Source organism: Xenopus laevis, chromosome 1L, assembly GCF_017654675.1.
Source record: "Xenopus laevis strain J_2021 chromosome 1L, Xenopus_laevis_v10.1, whole genome shotgun sequence".
Lineage (NCBI taxonomy): Eukaryota > Metazoa > Chordata > Amphibia > Anura > Pipidae > Xenopus > Xenopus laevis.
Window position 1 is genome coordinate 23,157,967 of NC_054371.1, and position 22,748 is coordinate 23,180,714.

At 41.4% G+C, this 22,748-nt stretch overlaps 1 protein-coding gene across 1 annotated transcript in view; it reads right to left on the bottom strand.

The window, feature by feature from the left end:
- Positions 1-22,044, bottom strand: part of mfsd10.L (major facilitator superfamily domain containing 10 L homeolog) — a 43,623-nt gene extending 21,579 nt beyond the window's left edge. Inside the window, 5 exon segments of the mRNA NM_001094915.1 lie at positions 4,563-4,751; positions 17,037-17,195; positions 18,582-18,685; positions 19,844-19,940; positions 21,868-22,044. Of these exon segments, the coding sequence (NP_001088384.1) occupies positions 4,563-4,751; positions 17,037-17,195; positions 18,582-18,685; positions 19,844-19,940; positions 21,868-22,023 (705 nt within the window). The 5' untranslated portion in view covers positions 22,024-22,044.
- Positions 22,045-22,748: the final 704 nt, after the last annotated feature.

Genomic DNA, 22,748 nt, shown 5'->3' on the forward strand with positions numbered 1-22,748 from the left:
TAACTGTAACAGGAAGAAGTGTGGGAGTAAAAGACACAACTCTGTCTGTTAATTGGCTCATGTGACCTAAGAAGTACAGTTTGATTTGTTTGTGTGCACAGTGAATTGTACGATCCCAGGGGGCAGCACTTATTTTTTAAAATGGCAATTTTCTATTTATGATTACCCAATGGCACATACTACTAAAAAGTATATTATTATGAAAATGGTTTATTTACATGAAGCAGGGTTTTACATATGAGCTGTTTATAAATATCTTTTTATAGAGACCCACATTGTTTGGGGGGTATAGTTTTACTTTAAGGTATAAAGATATAAATTACGGAAAGATCCATTATCCGGAAAACCCCAGGTCCCGAGCATTCTGGATAACAGGTCCCATACCATACCTGTACTATCCTTTATTTATATAGCGCTGACTTATTACACAGCAGGTTACACAATAATGTGATTTAACGTAATACAAACCCCGCATTAGACATGGTTGTTCTTGTCCAGAAACAGTTAAGTTGTTTGCAGTGGAAAGGACTGGATTATTTTACACATACACACCCTATATACATAGGCATGGCTGAGATTCTTGCAACAGATTGTCAAACTTTATAGCCACATTCCCACTGCATGATCCTGACAAGTCAAACTGCGGGCTGTTGCTAAACCCACACCAAGACAAGCTTAGCCAGGCTTAAAATCTAATTACTTTTCAATTAAATTAACTTGTCTATTTTTTTATTTGCTTTTTGGCCCCAAACTGCCTAACAAAATCCAGCATATACAGCCTGATTCACTGTCCCTCAGGAAACTGCAACTGCCTGCATTCTGTTCCAGATTTATAAAGCAGCGTAACTGTAGATCATTAGAGCTGCAGGGCAACAAGTCATTTGCCTGATATATAATCATATTCTTGGAGTGGGGTGCAAAAGTTTTTCTTTAGTAATGAAATCATAATAGTATCATAGAAATACATTTCTGATTAAAGCAGAACTACTAGATACAACAGGCAGTCACAAACCAGTTAATACAGAGCCCAGTGTTTGCTGGAATTGTGCTAAAAGATGCTCCAGGACAAGACTGAAGGAAAATATCAGTACAGCAACAGATCTTAGAACAAGCCAATTAGGATGCGACAGGTCCTGATCATTTGCTTAAAGCAGTGATCCCCAACCAGTAGCTCGCGAGCAACATGTTGCTCTCCGACCCCTTGGATGTGGCTCTCAGTGGCCTCAAAGCAGGTGATTATTTTTGAATTTCTGGCTTGGAGGCAAGTTTTAATTGCATAAAGACTCAGCATAGTGCCAAGTAGAGCCTCCTGTAGGCTTCCAGTCCACATAGGGGCTACCACAGCCTTTATTTGGCACCCCACGAGACTTTTACATGCTTGTGTTGCTCCCCAACTCTTTTTACATTTGCATGCGGCTCACGGGTAAAAAAGGTTGGGGACCCCTGGCTTAAAGGAACAGTTCAATATAAAAATAAAAACTGGGTAAATAGGCTGTGCAAAATAAAAAATGTTTCTAATATATTTAGTTAGCCAAAAATGTAATGTATAAAGGCTGGAGTGACTGGATGTGTAACATAATAGTCTGAACACTACTACTGCTTTTCAGTTCTCTAACTCTGAGTTAGTCAGCGACTTTAAGGGGGGCCACATGGGACATAACTGTTCAGTGAGTTTGCAATTGATCCTCAGCATTCAGCTCAGATTCAAAAGCAACAGTTATGACCCATGTGGCCCCCCCTCAAGTCACTGATTGGTTATTGCCTGGTAACCAATCAGTGGAAACAGGGTCAGACTGGGGGGCCCAGGGCCCACCGAGGTCACTACTTTGGGGCCCCCATACATCCCCCCACCACACTGGTGAAGACTCAGATACCTCTGGGTAGTAGTAGCTAATTAGTGGGTAACTCTTTATGTTCAGACTCACAGTCTCTTCTTGCTACCAGGCCCTCACCACATTCCAGACCCGCTCTCCAGTACCTGGAGTTACTATCTGCTGCAGGCACATGGACACAGATGACATTGCGTCATGCCAGGACAGGAGTTACATGCAGACGCGGCACACGCCGCAAGGGCCGGCCAGCAGTCATGTCCGGGTGATCGGGTCCCAACCAGTATCGCAGGACTTCCGATTGCCTGGCTGTGTGGGTGCAAAGTGAAGGCCGGTGCTGGCTGTCAAACGGTTGGGTGGGCCCACTGGTACTCATGCAACGGCTGTCTCTGGCACAGGATGCACTGCGTTACCGATGTAATTAGAGGGCCTAGGGCCCACTAGGATGTTACCAGGTGCCCGGCAGGCCAGTCCGACCCTGAGTGGAAACCAATAGAGCTGAAAAGCAGGAAGTAGTGTTCTGGCTATTATGTTACACATCCAGTCACTCCAGCCTTTATACATTACATTTTTTTGGAAACATTATTTATTTTGCGCAGCCTTTCTATTTACCCAGTTTTTATTTTTATACTGAACTGTTCCTTTAAGACACTCATACAGGGAAATGTGATATTTAAGAGCACTGATAATTGCAGCTGCTTCAATGGATAGTGGATGACAATATAAAAGCTATTTCCTCTCAGCCGCTATTCTTCCCTCAGCTGCTCACATTTTACAAACAGATCTTGTTTAACCCGTATGTTCAGGGGCATCGAGTCTAAGTAAAGGCAACAGCATCATGTGATTGCTACACTTCTTAAAAATAGGCAAAACACGACATGCTCAAATCCAAGAGGGGCTGTTATTAGATGCCACCGTTTTTTGAAGGGGTGTTTGGGTCAAAAGTGGCTGCCCGGTTTTCCCAAATTAGGGACACCCGGCATGGATTTCCTGAGATTGACACGGCATAGCCCTGCCCCCATCATGTCACAGTCCCGCCTCCCCCGGAGGTCGTTGTGGGGAAAGGTGGCAACCCTTGTTAGATGCCATAGTCATTATTTATTGGGCTAGTGGGGAGCCTGTTTGGGCCTCTGTGTACTTGAAATGCCAGGGCCTATTTTGAATCATAGTCCAGACCTGTGTCAGAAGCAAAAATGAACACTGAATTTGTATTAAAAAAAAAGAGAAAAAATATTTATGCTGAATATAGTGAAAGTAAACAAGCACTGAAAGTAGTACCAAATTCAACTTTCTGCTGATGTTTTACACAATATACTGAAAAACAGGTCAAACATGAACCAAGCCCCCGCACCTTGTACAAGTTTGTTTGGCTAATTGTCATCACTAAACTCGGCTGAAAAACACACTGGCCCAAAGAATGTTCCTGTCAACAAGCAGAATTATACCCTAGACCGGTGCAATAGATTTTACTACAGGCCCTGTGATTAAATTTAATTAATTAACTCACCAGAATTTGTCATATTCATTATCCTTTTTGTTCCTTAAAGGGAAAAAAAGAAACCTATTTCCAATATACTTTAATTAAAAAACGTGTACCGCTTTTATAAGAAACCTGACTGTATGCAGTGAAATTCTCCCTTTACTGCTGTGGATAGGAATTGTCAGACGGTTTCTAACTGCTCTGCAGGGAAACAATCATAGTTATGTACAGCAGGGGGAGCCTCCGCCTTACTTCCCAGCCATGCAGAACTCAAGCAGCTTTGTTTGTTTCCCTATAGAGCAGTCGGCGACTGTGTAGAGATTCGTATTGGATTTTATTTTCGCCTTTACATCCCCTTTACTGTTTCCAACTCCAGCTGCAGGGACACAGATCATGGAGCCAGATTTAAACAGATAAACTGGGATTCTATTTGGAGGATTATTTTGCTGCAGCCACTGGTTCTGCAGAGTTGGAGAAAGTTTGTATTAAACAAAATAAAAACTATAAAATCCACATTAGATTACATGACAACACAAAACCCAGTGCAGTCTGTATATTCTGATTATTAATCAGTCTTGCTGTATCGGCTTCTGGCAGATATTATTTGACTTGTGCTGTTTTGATAATTTATGACGATCCCCAAGCAGCCCAGACCACACAGAGCATGTGCACAGTCTTGGTCTTGCAAAGATGTATTACAAAGTTACAAGATGGTGACCCCTTGTGGCCAACTTTGAAAGCATAAATCATTTGTTTGATTAGGCTTGTGGTGCAGTAAGTTCATGTTTATATTTAGTATACAAAATAAAGCATTTCTAGCCTTATTCTATTTTAGACTTTACTTCCCCTTTAATTAAAAGTCAATGCTTTTTTGAGCACTTGCCAGACATCCAGGAGAAGGAGTACTGGCCCAAAGTCCAAGGGCAGAGATTGTTATCACTTTGGGGTGACTGACAAATAGGCACCACCCAGTTATTTTTATTTTCCGTGTCCTTTAACGTCCCTTGTGCTTCTAATGAGAAGTTGGTGTCCCAACAGGGCTCTTTTATTTCCATTATTTTCAACAATACCATAAAATCCGTCAGTCCTTCCAGCCTTAGGTTGCTCTGAGGGACTGGGTTGTGCATGGATAGACTGTGTGGCTTTGTTGTTTAGTTACACTCAGTGAACTGTTGTGTATATGTAACAATAGTGTAGAATGCCCTATACATAATACTGTTTTCTTATGCATGTCTTCTTGTTATATTACTTACCCTGTTTTCCTTGGGGAGTGTCTCTGGAAGAAACAGGAAGATGAAAATCAAATCTGCTACTGCGAAGAAAAGGGCAAGTAGAGCTGGTCGGACATAGAAAATCTCCTCGCTGGCTGCATTCATTGCAAAGTAAGCTCCAATCATTGGGCCTATGGTGAATCCCAGGGAAAATGCAACACCAATCATTGCCTGGAAAGAGAAAGAAGAACATTTTTTTTTTAAATCCGTATCATTATGAGAGTCACATGGATAGGACATAAGTGATCTATTGGGCCTTTGTCTGCAGCCCTCTCAGGAATAAATAAGGGCATTTGATTTCATTGTGAAACGTGATGCATATAGGGCTCTGAAACTGTCACCTGAGTTTGCAGCACAATAGGCAACACATTTACCATTTAAATGCACGGGAAGTTGGTGAGTAAAGGTGCGCGCTCTCTGTTTTCGCTGAGAGGACTGCAAAGATCATAGTATCTAGGGTTGCCCCCAACCGAACACATATGGAAACCACAGCCTGCATGGCTAATTAGCAATTCATTTAGGGCTCTTACACACGGGCATTTTTATCTGCACTCCCCTGCATTGCGATTTCTTCCGTTCAGCCGCAGGGGAGCGCAGGAGTAGACGCAGTCAATTATTTTAAAATAATAAGTCGGCTTTACTTACGCAGACGCATGTAAGCGCTGAACACAAGTGAAATGCAACATGCTGTGTCCCAACCTGCGTTTGGTGCTTACATGCATCTATGTGAGTACAGCCCCCTTGAAAATATTTGGCTGCGTCTACTCCTGCGCTCCCCTGCGACTGAACGGAAGAAAGCGCAACGCAGGAGAGTGCAGGTAAGGGCCCTGAGATGCATGGCTGCACAGACATCAGTTCAGTCTGCAGCCATGCATCTAAATGAATTGCTAATTAGAAATTAAGGCAGTGGATTCCATATGTGTTCAGTTTTAAAGGGGTGAGGTGGCAACATGGCACCTGGGCCTAAATAGTGTGTCCTGCTTGATCCTAACACCACTGACTGGTTACATTACAGGGAATGGCTCCTATAATTCCAAGCTGTATTCCAACCTGCTTCCCAAGTAGCAACAAGAGACTACACAAGCAAGCAATATATATATATATATATATACTGTATATATCACAGAGCAATTATAGCAGTCTAGTTAAACCAGCACTTACATGCCATCCCCATTTCTTACAGAATAGGCAACATAATGTGAGATGGATGCAGAAAGCTATAAACTCATCATTCCCTTTATCCTGAGTCATGTTTACAGTTTCTCTGTCCAGCCTGGAGGTGCTTATACAGTCAGCAACAGGTTTTACCAAGTGGCCTCACTAGAGTTTCCACCTCACCCCTTTAAAACCGAACACATATGGAATCCACAGCCTTCATGGCTAATTAGCAATTCATAGATACATGGCTGCACATAACATAAGGGCTCTTACACACAGCGTTTCTTCCTTTGCTCCCCCGCATTGCACTTTCTTCCATTCAGCCGCAGGGGAGCGCAGGAATAGACGCACTCAATTATTATGAAGTCGGCTGTACGTATACGTATGTATGCGCTGAACACAAGTGAAATGCAACATGCTGCGTCTCATCTGCGTTTGGCACTTACATGCGTCTGTGTGAGAACAGCCCCCTTCACAGTAATTAAATGCGTCTTCTCCTGCTCTCCCCTGAGGCTGAATGGAAGAAAGCGCAATGCAGGTGAGCGCAGGAAAAACCGCCCTTGTGTAAGAGCCCGTAATCAGTTCAGTCTGCAGCATGCATCTAAATGAATTGCTAATTAGCCACGCAGGACCAGGCTCAAACTGCACACATTTGGTAGGAAAACTTGCTCCTTTAAGTCAGGGCCCTTTTCTTCTCCTGGTCCCTCAGATGTGTCCTGCCTGTCCCCCTCAATGGCAGACAAATTATGTAGATGTATTTTGCTCCCCTTTATTGGAACACAATTTATACTAGAGAATGTTGCCCATTGTAACCAATAAACACTGAATTTTCTGCTTTTCAGCTCCTTTTCACTTACCTGCTCCTCCACCCTCTCCAAACTGTTTCCTTCTTTAACATCCACACCAAACCTTTAAATTAACATTTCGTATTCTGAATTATTTGCTTTCGTCTTCTGACTCTTTTTAGATGGGGGCACTGACCCCGGAAGCTCTGCAAAGCTACATTTTTATTGTTTTTCTTATCGTCAGTATTTTTATTTGGCTTTGCATTAAAGGGGTGGTTAATATGTGGGGGCCCATTTACTTAGCTCGAGTGAAGGAATAGAATAAAAAAAACGTAGAATTTTGAAGTATTATTTTGGCTACTTCGACCATCGAATTGGCTACTTCGACCTTCGACTACGACTTCGAATCTAACGATTCGAACTAAAAATCGTTTGACTATTTGACCATTCGATAGTCGAAGTACTGTCTCTTTAAAAAAAACTTCGACCCCCTACTTCGCCACCTAAAACCTACAGAGGTGCCATGTTAGCCTATGGGGAAGGTCCCCATAGACTTTCTATCAATTTTTTGGTCGAAGAAATATCGTTCGATCGATGGATTAAAATCCTTTGAATCGAACGATTCGAATCAGTAAATCCTTTGACTTCGCTATTCGAAGTCGAAGGATTTACATTCGGCAGTCGAATATCGAGAATATCGAGGGTTAATTATCGATATTCGACCCTATGTAAATCTGCCCCTTAATGTTATAAAATGGCCAATTTTGGGCAATTTTTCAATTGGCCTTCTTCTGACTATTTCTAGCTTTCAAATGGGGGTCACTGGCCCCATCTAAAAACCAAATACTCTGTAAGGTTACAAATGTATTGTTATTGCTACTTTTTGTTTCTCAACTTTCTATTCAGGTCCTCCCCTATTCATATTACAGTCTATAATTCAAATTAGTGCATGGTTGCTAGGTTAATTTGGACCCTAGCGACCAGTTTGCTACAATTGCAGAAACTGGAGAGCTGCTGAATAAAAAAACAAATAGCTCAAAAACCACAAATAATAAATAACGAAAACCAATTGCAAATTGTCTCAGAATATCACTCTCTACATCATACTTAAAAGTTAATTTAAAGGTGAACAACTCCTTTAAAAAAGCAAATACAACGTTACATGTGCATGAATTAAGAAGTTAAGTAGTTCTGCTCGATGTATACATGGATATGAACCAGCAATTTAGGTAATAAACATACAAAAAACATATTGTCTGGTACAAACCTGTTAGACCTGTTATCCAGAATGCTTGGGACCTAGTCTACTAGAAAATCATATAAACATTAAATAAACCCAATCAGGGCCGCCATAAGGGGGGGACAGGGGGGACAAGCGTACCGGGCCCGGGCATGAAGGGGGGCCCGGCAGCGCTGCATTTTTTGAAGATCCGGGCCCCCCTTACGAGCGCCCGAGCCGTACGTCATTCCTCTTCAGTGCCGAATGCGGAAGTGCCGAAAAGCCGAAGCCGATGCGCCGAAAAGACCCGAAGTCACGGAAAAAGCCGAAGTCACGAAGCGCCGAAAAGACCCGAAGTCACGAAAACAGCCGAAGCCGAAGTCCTGAAGCAGCGCAAAGACCCGAAGTCACGAAAACAGCCGAAATTGAAGTCCTGAAGCGGTGAAAAGACCCGAAGTCACGAAAGGAGGCGAAGTTGAAGTACTGAAGCCATGAGTTCAATTCTACTGAACACCAGTTTGTGTGTTTTTTTTTTTAATCCCCTGGCCACCAATTATTATTATTTTAATATTCTATAGGCCCCTGCCACCAATCTTTTTTTTAAAACTTTTGTTTTTGGGGCCCCAATTTTTTTTTTAACTCGTAAGGGGCCCCTTGCCACCATTGGTTTTTTTTGGGGGTTTTTTTAAAAAAAAATTAATTTTCTTTTTTTTTTAAATTTTTTTTTGGGGCCCCAATTTGTTTTTAACTTGTAAGGGGGCCCCTGCCACCAGTTTTTTTTTTTCAAAAAATTTTTTTTTTTTTCCAATTTTTTTTTTTGGGGCCCCAATTTGTTTTTAACTTATAAGGGGGCCCCTGCCGCCAATGGTTTTTTTTTTTTTCAAATTTTTTTTTGGGGCCCCAATTTGTTTTTAACTTATAAGGGGGCCCCTGCCACCAATGTTTGTTTATTTTTTAGTTTTTTTTACATTTTTTTTTTTTGGGGCCCCAATTTTTTTTATAAGGGGGCCCTTGACCATCAATAGCTTTTTACAACTTGTGTGGGGGGGGGGTTACTTTTTTAGCGCTGATGTCTGTGTGGTCTTTTAACTGCGATGTGGGCGGGATATGGGGCGGAGCTTGGTCGTCAGTGTGGGCGGGGCCCCGTGATTTTGTTGTACGGGGCCCCGTGATTTCTAATGGCGGCCCTGAACCCAATAGGCTGGTTTTGCTTCCAATAAGGATTAATTATATCTTAGTTGGGATCAAGTACAAGCTACTGTTTTATTATTACAGAGAAAAAGGAAATCATTTAAAAAAAATTGGATTATTTGGATATAATAGAGTCTATAGGAGACGGCCTTTCCGTAATTTTTTTTTCTCATACCTGTAGACTTAAGGTATGGAGATCCAAGTTACAGAAAGATCCATTATCTGGAAAACCCCAGGTCCCGAGCGTCCTGGATAAACGCCTGTATAAGAAAAATCTGCCTTTATATTGTAGTGTAACTTATCTGAAGCTAAGCCTATACTATTATTTATCCATGAAGTGTGGTATAAACAGCAGTGGGGCTCATTCTTTCCCATACAACTGTAGTTGCAGCAGATCTGCTCCATAAACATGGAGTCTCATGTAGCTGACAGTGAGTCTGTCATAACATCACGCTGAGACCAGGAAGGTCTGACTCAGAAAACAAGCCTTTTTGCGTCCACTCCCGGAAAGAACGACTGCACTGAGACTCTATATCTTCTCATAATAAGAGATTTATCTGACTGTTTTGTCACATATCTCACTTACGTCAGTGGAACATGTCCATTCCAGCAGGGCCGCGGCCAATCCAGATATTTCACCTAACGTCTCTGCTAAAATGCTAAGAATGGCTAATTCCAAACAACTTTTTAATTGGTCTTCATTTTCTTTTTATTTTATAGTTTTTGAATGAATTGCTTTCTTCTTCAGACGGTTTCCAGCTTTCAAACAAAAGTTTCTGAATTAATTGCCTTCCTCTTCCTACTGTTTCCAGCTTTCAAATGGGGGTCATTGACCCCATCTAAAAACAAATGCTCTGTAAGACTACAGTTAGGGGCACATTTACTAAGGGTGGAATATCAAGGGTCAATTAACCCTCGATATTCGACCCTCAAATATCGAATATCGAAGTCAAAGGATTTACCAAATACTTAGATTCGAACGATCAAAGGAAAAATCGTTCGATCGAACGATTAAATCCTTCGAATCGAACGATTCGAAGGATTTTAATCCATCGATCGAAGGATTTTCCTTTAAACAAAAAAAGCATAGAAAGCTAGGTAGTCAAAGTTTTTTTTAAAGAGACGGTACTTTGACTATCGAATGGTTGAATAGTCGAACGATTTTTAGTTTGAATCATTCAAATCGAAGACGTAGTCGAAGGTCAAAGTAGCCTATTCGATGGTCGAAGTACCCCAAAAAAAAACTTCGAAATTCAACCTTTTTTAACTTCGAATCCTTCACTCGAGCTTAGTAAATGTGCCCCTTATTGTTATTGCCACTTTGTTTTATTCATTTTTCTACTGAGGCCCTCTCCTATTCATATTCCAGTGCCTTATTCATATCAATGCATGGTTGCTAGGGTAATGTGAACCCTAGCAACCATATTGCTGTCATTGCAACCTGAGAGCTGCTGAATAAACAGCTAAATAACTCAAAATCCACAAAAAAATTAAAAATTAAAACCAACTGCAAATTGTCTCAGACTAAATTTCATTCATTTAAAGGTACACAACCCCATTAACAGCAAGAAAGCGGAGTGATGAATACAGAACAGATGTTTTATTTCCTGTGAGTCAAATACAACAGTTTATATCTACAGTAATGTTCTCTATCAACAAAAGAGGGGGCGAAGGATGTGCAATTTCTACAATGTAAATTCATCAGCATGGTCACATAGGGTAAACTTTTATTTTGCAATGCATTGTCTGTTTTGGTTGTTGTGTCCCATCTGAGCATGACAAGGTCCCCTTGTACTTCCAAGTGATCATACAGGTCTAGGATCCATTATCCGGAAACCCGTTATGCAGAAAGCTCCGAATTACGGGAAGGCCGTCTTTCACAGACTATATTTTATCCAAATAATCCACATGTTTAAAAATGATTTCCTTTTTCTATGTTATAATAAAACAGTAGCTTGTAGTTGATCCCAACTAAGATATAATTAATCCTTATTGGAAGCAAAACCAGCCTATTGGGTTTATTTACTGTTTAAATGATTTTCTAGTAGACTTAAGGTATGAAGATCTAAATAACAGAAAGATCTGTTACCTGGAAAACCCCAGGCCCTGAGCATTCTGGATAACAGGTCCCATACCTGTACCATTTTAGAATTATTCTGCTCGTATATAGATAATTCCTGTTCTCTGTTAGTAGATATGTAGTGACTGTAACATGTATGAACTATAGAGACAATACTAGTCAATCCTAATTTTGTATTGTTTCCTTTGCCACTGGTGTGATGCAAAACCTGTGTCGTCATCTGTAAAGGAAACAGCTGTGAGTAAAAGGAAGCACAGTACAGATAAGAGTTTGCCAAATAAAACTGACATCCTCCCCACTGATTTTGTAATTTTCCCTTAAAGGGCATGTAAAGTCTAAAATAGAATAAGGCTAGAAATGCTGTATTTTGTAAACTAAATATAAACATGAACTTACTGCACCACAAGCCTAATCAAACAAATAATTTATGCTTTCAAAGTTGGCTACAGGGGGTCACCATCTTGTAACTTTGTTATACATCTTTGCAAGACTAAGACTGTGCACATGCTCAGTGTGGTCTGGGCTGCTTAGGGATCGTCATAAACAAAGCTGCTTGAGTTCTGCATGGCTGGGAAGTAAGGCGGGGGCTCCCCCTGCTGTTCATAAGTATGATTGTTTCCCTGCTCAGCAGTTAGGGACCATCTGACAATTCCTATCCACAGCAGTAAATGAAGGGAGAATTTCACTGCATACAGTCAGGTTTCTTATAAAAACGTTACACATTTTTTAATTGAAGTATATTTGAGAAAGGTTTCTTTTTCATTGAAGAAAGTAAAAAGGGGATTTTGTTTTTTTGCCTTTACATGCCCTTTAAATAAAATTATTTTTTAAAAGTTTAGTGATGTGGATTAAAAAAAGGTCACATCCAGATTTATAATTTAGAAGATAAACTTCCCGGCAGTAGAATCCGCAGAATTTTATGGGGCAGGTTAAATGAACCATATGGTTCTTCTCTGCTGTCAAAATGTATATTTCTTACACCCCCAACGTAAGTGGTAAGATGAAAGACAGACAAGCAGACACACAGATGAAAATGAGCATAACACAGCCGTACACACGCAGAAAAAACATCGTAAAAGTTAATAAAACTCCTCTTTTTCTCCACAATGGTGTATGCAAATTCTGGGTTTTAAAAGAAACATATTCAATGTTTTTGCACACCCTAGTAGATGTGCATAGACATTTCCATGAGCAAATATTTAGAGTGTTTCTTTTTTGACTAAATGTAAAATCTACAAATCAGAATATGAGTGCACATATTAACATAAAAAGTCAGCTTGTTTATTTTACTGCGCATGCATCTGCCCCGGGAAATTTGAAGAAAGAAGAAGACGGAAGAGGATCACTCTGTGATGCTCATTGGTATAACCCCAGGCCCAGGGACCTTCCCCATAGGCTAACATTGCACCTCGGTAGGTTTTAGGTGGCGAAGTAGGGGGTCGAAGTTTTTTTAAAGAGACAGTACTTCGACTATCGAATGGTCAAATAGTCGAACGATTTTTAGTTCGAATCGTTTGATTCAAAGTCGAAGGTCGAAGTAGCCAATTCGATGGTCGAAGTAGCCAAAAAAACATTCAAAATTCGAAGCTTTTTTTCTTCTATTCCTTCACTCGAGCAAAGTAAATGTGCCCCTAAGGGTCAGGCCACACAGGGCGTTTTGGAGAGATTTGGTCGCCTGGCGAATGTTTTCGAATGTTTTTTTTGGCTACTTCGACCATCGAATTGGCTACTTCGACCTTCGACTACGACTTTGAATCGAATGATTCGAACCAAAAAACGTTCGACTATTCAACCATTCGATAGTCGAAGTACTGTCTCTTTAAGAAAAACTTCGCCCCCCTACTTCGCCACCTAAAACCTACTGAGGTGCAATGTTAGCCTATGGGGAAGGTCCCCATAGGCTTTCTAACAATTTTTAGGTAGATGAAAAATCGTTCGATCGATGGATTAAAATTCATCTAATCGAACGAAGGATTTACATTTGGCAGTCGAATATCGAGGGTTAAAACCCTCGATATTCGACCATATGTAAATATGCCCCTAAATGTAACTTTGTTGCTAGATTTATGTTATATACAGCAATGAAAAGGGGAAGTTTTTTAATATTATGGATTATAGTTTCTTTAAATTTGGTCAAATTAGCAGCACTTCAACTGTGCTCGGCACTTACTGAAATCATAACAACTGTGCATTCTTACAGGAGAAGGAAAGGTTAAAGGAAAACTATACCCCCGAAATGAATACTTAAGCAACAGATAGTTTATATCATATTAAGTGGCATATTAAAGAATCATATCAAAGAAAAGTCTATATAAATACACCAGTAAACACATCTCCGTAGACCAAGAATTCTCTACCCTGCTGCTCCTCTTCTGCTGCTCTACCTGCACCCGGAATCATTACCTCTGCTCGGATACAGGCAGGCGCGGCAGATTTTAGAATGAAATGAGAAATCTTCTGTTATGCCACCGAATTCCACCACGCTTGCCTGCCCCGAGCAGAGGTAATGATTCCGGGTGCAGGCAGCAGATTCACTGCCTGTATTTCTCTGCAGCCTGAGATCCATATGGTATGGCCCAAGCCTTATGATATGAACACCCGTGTATCAGCTCTGAATGGCAAAATAATATGGCGGGCCCTGGATCATCATAAAATGCCCATGGGAATTTATTCATAAAGTGCTTATAAGTGATCTTGGTCAAACATACGGTTATCATTATATAAGTGTTTGTGCTGCATTTATTATTATGACTCCTTTATTTATATAGTACTGACTTATTACATAGTTCCTTGCAGTGACAGTTAAAGTTAATCATTTACATCAGCCCCTGCCACAGCAGAGCTTACATTCTAGGTCCCTATCACATTCACAAACACACACTAGGGCTAATTAACCCAATTAACCCGACTGTATATTTTTAGAACGTGGGAGGAAACCTGAGAGTTGCATAAACCTCTTTCTATTTAAAATAGCCGCCTATTAAAATAAACTTTGTTTGAGTACTTCAGGAATTCCATATACCTGCTTGAGGCTGCTCACAGCTTGACACTGTAAGAGTGGACTCCTATTCTTCTACTTAAATAGTAACATAGTAAGTTACGTTGAATAAAGACACACGTCCATCAGGTACAACCTTAAGTCTCCAGTTGTTGTTAAACAATGACTCCGATTAAAGGGACTCTGTCTTGATTTTTATTTCTAAATTCCACTGTTTACACTGCAAATAATTTACTCTACAGTTTACTCTACAATATAAAATTTGATAATTGAATGTGTTGCAGTGGGACCTGGATTTTACTATTGAGTGCTGTTCTTAGATCTACCAGGCAGCTGTTATCTTGTGTTAGGGAGCTGCTATCTGGTTACCTACCTATTGTTCTGCTGATGGGCTGCTGGGGGGAAAGGGGGGGGGGTGATATCAATCTAACTTGCAGTACAGCAGTAAAGAGTGATTGAAGTTTATCAGAGCACAAGTGACATGACTGGGGGTAGCTGGGAACAGGGCCGGCCTTAGTCCTATTGGACCAATTGGGCCCAATAGGGCCCGAACCTCTGGGGGCCCCGCACCACAGGGCAGCACAGATAATATTTCCCTCAGCACATGATGCTGCCTGGCCTGCCCCCAACTTTGAGAGTCCAGCCCATCCCCAAATCCATAGGAACAGCCCACCCCCAACTCTGATAAGCCAGCCTGCCCCCAACTCTCATAGGCCCAGCTTTCCTCCAACCTTGATAGGCCCTGCCTGCCCCCAATCCAACCAAGCCTGCTCCCAAGCTGAATCGGCCCAGCCTGCCCCAAACTAATTGACCCAGTCCACTCTCCTATTTCCTCCCTCTCTCTCTTACCCTGTGTGCCCCTATTATGTGCCCCTATTTCATCCCTCTCACTCTCTTACCTTGTCTGCCCCTTTCCTTTCTATTTTGTGCCTGTATGCCCTTATTTTCCTAAATACTTGGTGTGTCAGTAGCCAGCAACACTTTGTCTAGGGGCCCCGCCAACATGGTCCCAATTGGGCCCCACATGTGATAGGACCAGCCCTGGCTGGGAAATTGACAATATGTCTAGCCCCATGTCAGATTTCAAAATTAAATATATAAAAAAAAAATATTTTGAGAAATGGATTTCAGTGCAGAATTCTGCTGGAGCAGCACTATTAACTGATGTGTTGTGAAAAAAAACATTTATTCCAATGACAGTATCCCTGTAAAGATCTATAATCTAGATTACCAGTTTGCACCGCTCATCTTCCTGGAGATCTGTACAAATGCCACTTTCCTGACACTGGGATAGCCGTATTACATATCGCTGTTTTGTTTTACCTGTACTCGCTATCCCCACCCCAAATAAACGCATTTTAAGATGGTTACTCTGGGATTAGTACTGAGAAACTCCGATACCATAATACTAACACAGCTGTAACATTTTAACGACCGTTATAGTTATAGCAGTTATAGCAGAAAGCTGGTAGAGATAAAGCTTGTGAACATTCATGTCATAATAATCCCAGTAAATATTTCACATACAAGATGTGGGTAAAGAGTACAACAGCAGATCTCACAAATCTTTTGCATGATTACAATGCAGCAGATAACATGCCAAACAGGGTTTTGTAATTCCAGGGCTAAGGAAGTGTATGTATACTGACACCCAGAGCTATGCAGCATTGTAGCAGAACATGGAGTAAATTTACAGCATGTCGTATTCAGCACATTACCTGCTGCTCTTTCCTACGCAATCCCATTATACAATTCACCATCACTTACCCATTACCTGCTGCTCTTTCCTACGCAATCCCATGATACAATTCACCATCACTTACCCATTACCTGCTGCTCTTTCCTATTGAGTCCCATTATACAATTCACCATCACTTGCCCATTACCTGCTGCTCTTTCCTACGCAATCCCATGATACAATTCACCATCACTTGCCCATTACCTGCTGCTCTTTCCTACGCAATCCCATGATACAATTCACCATCACTTGCCCATTACCTGCTGCTCTTTCCTACGCAATCCCATGATACAATTCACCATCACTTGCCCATTACCTGCTGCTCTTTCCTACGCAATCCCATGATACAATTCACCATCACTTGCCCATTACCTGCTGCTCTTTCCTTCGCAATCCCATGATACAATTCACCATCACTCGCCTATTACCTGCTGCTCTTTCCTACGCAATCCCATGATACAATTCACCATCACTTGCCCATTACCTGCTGCTCTTTCCTACGCAATCCCATAATACAATTCACCATCACTTGCCCATTACCTGCTGCTCTTTCCTACGCAATCCCATAATACAATTCACCATCACTTGCCCATTACCTGCTGCTCTTTCCTACGCAATCCCATGATACAATTCACCATCACTTGCCCATTACCTGCTGCTCTTTCCTATGCAATCCCATGATACAATTCACCATCACTTGCCCATTACCTGCTGCTCTTTCCTATGCAATCCCATGATACAATTCACCATCACTCGCCTATTACCTGCTGCTCTTTCCAGGCCCAGATTTGTTGAGAGTCCACCAAGGCCCAGGCCTAGGGCGTCAGGATTTTAGGGGGTGGCCTGCTGCCCAACCTCACCCACATTGGTTCAGAAACACTGGGGATGTGCAGGAGATCTATAGTTTTTTACATTTCCTCATTCACTAATTTTTCATTGCTCCGGTTTAGATGATGAAAATTTGAGCAAATAAAAGGGAGGGGACGTGGGTGACAAATGACTGCAGGCCTAGGGTTGCCCACTATGTAAATCCGGCCCTGGCTCTTTCCTACGCAGTCCCATGATGCAATTCACCATCACTCACCCATCACCTGCTGCTCTTTCCTACTTAGTCCCATGATGCAATTCACCATTTTTTCAGTACAGCTATCAAGTTGATTGTGGGGCACATACAGTACCCTCCTAGAATCTTTGGAATCTAAGACAGACTGGCTTCTTGATGGATTCCTTTTTATGTGAACAAATAAAGAGCTTCTTTCCTTTAAAATAAAAAAATGATCGACATACCATGCCTGTGCTCCGGTTCTTTAGAGAAGGCAAATCCGCAATTATAGCTGTACACAGACTGACGTTGCCTTTGCTTAGTCCCCCAACAACCCGAGAGAGGATGAAAATCCCAAAACTTCTGGAGATGGCCCATAAAGTGTAAGAGAAAATTAACCCCACCTGTTGAAGAGATGCACATCAGCGGACAGCACACAAACATTGATAACAGCAATATTGAAATCTATAGGTTCTCCATGCATAGGTACCTCTCTGTGTAGGTAACTGTGCACTTGTTTATTAATGAGAAAAAACTATCTTTTGCATGCAAAGGAACTGGAGCAGAAACATTAGGAGATAGGTTCTATCTGCAGAATAAATAGAAGAGGGACTGAGTGACAGACATAGGACAGATGGAGAGACATAGGAGATTGTGCTATAGTCAGGGGTGTAACTATAGAGGAAGCAGACCCTGCGACTGCAGGAGGCCCAGGAGGTATAGGGGCCCCACGAGGCCCTAATTCATATACTATTCCAATAAAACTTGGAAAAACAAGTCAACCTCTAGACATTTTGGGGGCCTGAAAAATAATTTGCTATGGGGCCCAGTAATATCTAATTACGCCACTGGCTATAGTGATGACTAATCTGGAGTTATTTCAATGAATGCGAATGAAAATGAGATGAAAATAGGGTTTAAGTCAGAATACAGTCTTTTGGGATGTTGCAGAGTAACTAACTGGTTATAAAGTGATGCTGAATCGCCCAATTTCTTGTGAATATTGGCAGCCACAGACAAGTCCCAATAAGGGGCCTAACATATTTATCTGGTAGGATCTAACAAAGTATCTCTTCAGACACTGCTTCATATACCTGCTCCAACCCAGGACTACTGTCTCAAACGTAGTTGTACTACAGCATACATATTTGTAATATTGCTTTCCCTTTAAAAGGACGGATTGCATGGGCTGCCAGTTTATGCATGGGGCAGGGATATGCTGAGCTAACCTGAAGATAACCTAATATATAATAATAGGGTCCTCCCTACATAATCTGCTAGGGATGCACCGAATCCACTATTTTGGATTCGCCGAACCCATGAATCCTTCGTGAAAGATTCGGGCCAAATACTGAACCAAATCCGAATACTAATTTGAAAATTAGAGGTGGGAAGCGGAAAGCATTTTTTACTTCTTTGTTTTGTGACAAAAAGTCAAGTGATTTCCCTCCCCATCCCTTATTTGCATATGCAAATTACTCACTCATTTATTACTGCCTTTTCTATGCATATACAAATTAGGATTTGGTTCGGCCGGCCAGAAGGATTCGGCCAAATCCGAATCCTGCTGAAAAAAGAAGAATCCTGGCTGAATCCCGAACCGAATCCTGGATTCCCTATAACCTGCACAACGTCTATGGAAGGATATATATTCTTCATAAAGTGCAAGTGTGTCAGGACAATTTAGAGGAAATAAGTGTCTTGACTCGACACCTGCTTCAAGATGATACTTTTATTTTACTCTCATATAATCTGTCTCTCTCTCTTGATTAATGTCAGCATTGCATTACCGCTGTAATCATCATAGCTTGTCGTCTTCCTAAATAATCAGAAGCAGCCCCAGTGAGTGGAGAGCAGATGAACTGAAGGAGGGAGAAGATGGTGCCAATAAAGCCTGAAAAACAGTTAGAATGAATTATGTTAGTGCTATATCACATTACCGTTCTTTTGATTCAACTGTTGCAGAGTTGGAATAGGATTAATCCCACCAAAATAGGGAATTAACGCACAAAGCTTCTGCCTTCTCAAGTTAGTAACTAAAGCAAACGTCCTCATGGTCAGCATCTGTTTGGGACTTGAGACACTGAACTCAAACGTGCAACGCACTATTGGCCTCCTTTCACCTAACATTAGCAAACTTATGTAACTGATTTAAAGTGCCAAAAAAAGTCTTTTCTGATTGTTATTACTGCCTTTTCTATGGAAAATATAGACATATGTAGAACTAACTGTAATTAGAAGATAGGTAAATCTAAAACAACTGGACTTGCTGAGTAATGGATTGTTTTAGATTTACCTACACTATACCATGACCTGGATGAATGAAAATCTTCATAGTCATATGTAATTACAAGAGCAATTTTTCAAATGGGTATGGCCCCCAATGGTGACGATGCATGGCCCTAAAATTTCATGGGCTGTTCTTACCACAAAGTAAAGCGGTTGCCAAACGAGCGGATCTCTCCCCGATATACCCATCTTGAGGTGGGTGATATCTGGCTGATCCGAACGTGGGCCCTAGGGCCAAATGATCGGATCATAACGAGGAGAAAATGGGCGGTTGGATTGAGGACCTCATCAACTAACCGATGTGGTCCTCGATCCAATGGGATTTTTAAGATGACCAATCGACATCTGCCATACTTTCGGACCGTTATTGATTGGAGAAGCCGGTCAGAGTGCCCCATACACTGGGTAATAAACTGCCAACTTAATCTGTCGGCCTGGGGGCCTTTCTGTGCAATCTTCATTTCCTGAACTAGAGAAGCATGTCAGACAATGAAACTGGCTGTGGACAAATGTTTTTCCCCTTATTCAAAAATGTCATTTCCAATATTCTACACAGATGGATAAATAAAAGTAGCAAGGTTTGCACCAGGTCTTTTAACCAATCAGAACCGATTATATGATTGATTGACCCCAAAGTCATGTACGACATGTAAATTGTTATAAGCCCTTAGTTGTTTAAATTACTCCCTATGACACTGACGATAGGATAAAAGGTTCAATAGAAAACAAAGTTCCAGCGCATTTGCATTAATGTTATACTTACCCCCAAACAAAACGCTGTTATATTTTCTCTCTTGAGGCACCCCAATGGCTGAAGCAAACCAATCAACACTGTGCTGTATTGTCTGGTAAAGGCTGTCCTGAGGGGGATGAGAAACACATTTGTTTACCAGAGCTTGTCTCAGCAGCATCACTGCACACAATCATTGTCACCAACTTCTGCTTAAATTCAACATGAAAAAAAGATACAGATTCGCCAAATCCTCAATGAAATGCCTTCTTCGCGTCAGTTCCCGTTCATTAAAAGGGACCATTCACCTTTATTTTTGTAAAATGTAGACAGTAGTACAGGTATGAGACCTGTTATACAGAATGCTCAGGTCCTGGCACAACTAGACATTACTGGGCCCCACAGCAAATACATTTTAACGTCCCCAACATATACATAGGTTGTCCTGTTTTACCAATATATGTTGATATTACTCCTTCATTACTCCTCCTTCAACTCCTGGCAGGGTCGGACTGGGGGGACCGGGGCCCACGACCCTGCCGCTGGTCCCCCCTCCAGCTCCCCTACTGTGATGCGACAGCTCAGCGAGGGAGCCGCTTGACGTGCATACGCAACAGCGTCGTTCGGCGCACAGGTGGTGCTGCGCAGCTCCGTGAACATTTTTTTTTTCAAATCGAAATATTTGGAGAGGGGTTCGGGCCAGTCCGACACTCCCTCCTTGGCCCCCCTGCAGTCGCAGCGTCTGCTTCCTCTATAGTTATGCCCCTGACACAGAGCTACTAGTAGCAGCTCCTTTGATGGTGATAATTGGCTTTGCTAAGACACTGTGTGTTTTAGCACAGGCTGTTCTCAGTAATGTCTATGACAGGGTATTTTTTGTCATTTTGTAGCCACAACAGGTAGTTGCTACTAGTAGCTAGTAGAAGGCCCTCATACAAAGGCCAATAAACTGTGTCAGTAAGTTACCCTCCCATTTAGACTGTAAGCTCTACGGGGCAGGAGACCTCCATACTTTTGTCTCCTTGACACTGAGCACTTAATCTGTATTGTAAGTACACTTTATATGTATGTGAATTGTGTTTTAATAAAGTACTATCTATTATTGCAATGACACCCTGTTTGTTCTACTAATTTATTGTTCTGTTGTACAGTGCTTTGCCCTGAAGGAACGCTATACAAATAAAAATATACAGACATACAACTGGAAGTGCCAGCAACTTTTATTGTCATGTGTATGGCAACATTAAAACAAGCAAGCCTGGCTTGACTAAGGCTTTATGAAACAATACAGGTATGGGATCCGTTATACAGCAAACCCGTTATCCAGAAAGCTCTGAATTACAGAAAGGCCGTCTCTCATATACTGCATTTTAAACCCCAGGTGCCGAGCATTCTGGATAACAGGTCCCATAGCTGTACAACATAATCTATACAAAGGGATATTGGTCACTTAATATCTAGCTTTCTGTGCTTTGGCATTACACCAACAGATGCATTTTCCCCAAATGTAAAGTGCATGAGGCTCAGTATGACTTCCTATTGATGAATAGAGCAGGGGTGCCCAAAAGGTAGATGGGGATCTACCAGTAGATCTTTAGCTGGTGATCAGTAGATCTCAAGTCACTGTCAACAAACAGCTTGTCTATATCATCCTCCTATTTCATGCTTTTCATTCACATATTTATGTTAAGGTTACATATGGAATAGTTTGTTAAATATAGCAATATAAATTCTCTCATAAATCAATATAATATTTAAGTAATATTTTCCATGGAACAGAATGCTAATAATGATTTTTTGGATGTAAATCATTATGGGACAACATCACTAAAAGTAGACCTCGCATTAGTAAAGTATGGGAACTCCTGGAATAGAGAATCGATTCTTTGGTACAACTTTCTACATCACAGAAGTTGCAGCGCAATTATCCAACTGGTTGGACCAACCTAATGCAGTCTGACTACCAGCATCAGAAACATGTGAGATAACAGAGTGCATCTTGTGCTTGGGATGTATTGCAGTTATTGACAGGCTATTATATTAATATTAATACTCACGTCAGACTTGCTGAAATGCTGCAGAATAGAGGGAAGAAGGGGGAGTATCAGAGTGAACCCTAATAAATCAATCAGGAGAGTCACAAACACTACAGAGATGACTCTGGGAGATCCGTGATTGGTTGCGGGTCGTGTCTCTGCTGTTTTGCTCGCCATCATCCTCTCCAGTGAACTTTCTCTCTACAGCAACAGCAGCCTGAAAAATAACCAAAGCAGCACGTCAGTCTTTTAAGTTCTTCCAAAGACTCACCTCCCACATTCACTGCGAAATAGGAAGAAAATTAGTGCTGACTCATGGCCTTGAATACAACTCTGAAACAACTTATTGGGCAACATTCCATGGCAGAAGTACCATAAAAGCAACTTCCTTGTATTGGCTGCACTTGCTTTTCACAACTGAAATGTGCATCATTCAGGGAGATTTTGTCGCCTGGCGACTAATTGCCTCGACTTCTGGGCGACAATCTCCCCGAACTGCCTCCTCGTGTCTTCCCATCCGCTATAATGAAAATTTGCCTGTGCTAAAGCACACGAGGCGCAGCGTTTTCTGAAGTCGCCTGAAGTTACCTTACGAGGAAACTTCAGGGTGACTTCGGAAAACGCATGGGCGTCAACTCCCAATCACCATTACCTTATTTATTAATAAAATAACTTGAAAAATTAGGTTCGGGAAAAGTCTCTATAAACTCGTGAAAAAAATTATCACCCAAAAACCACAAATTTTTTGGATTATCGAACGAAACCCAGTGCAGACCATGATATCTTTACATTCTAAAAGCGATTTCAACCATTGACTTCTACAGGACCTCGACAGGTTGCTTCTGGGATAGAGATTTTTTTTTCTTCCCCTTTAAGAGTCTGGTCAGAAAAATTTAAGCTTT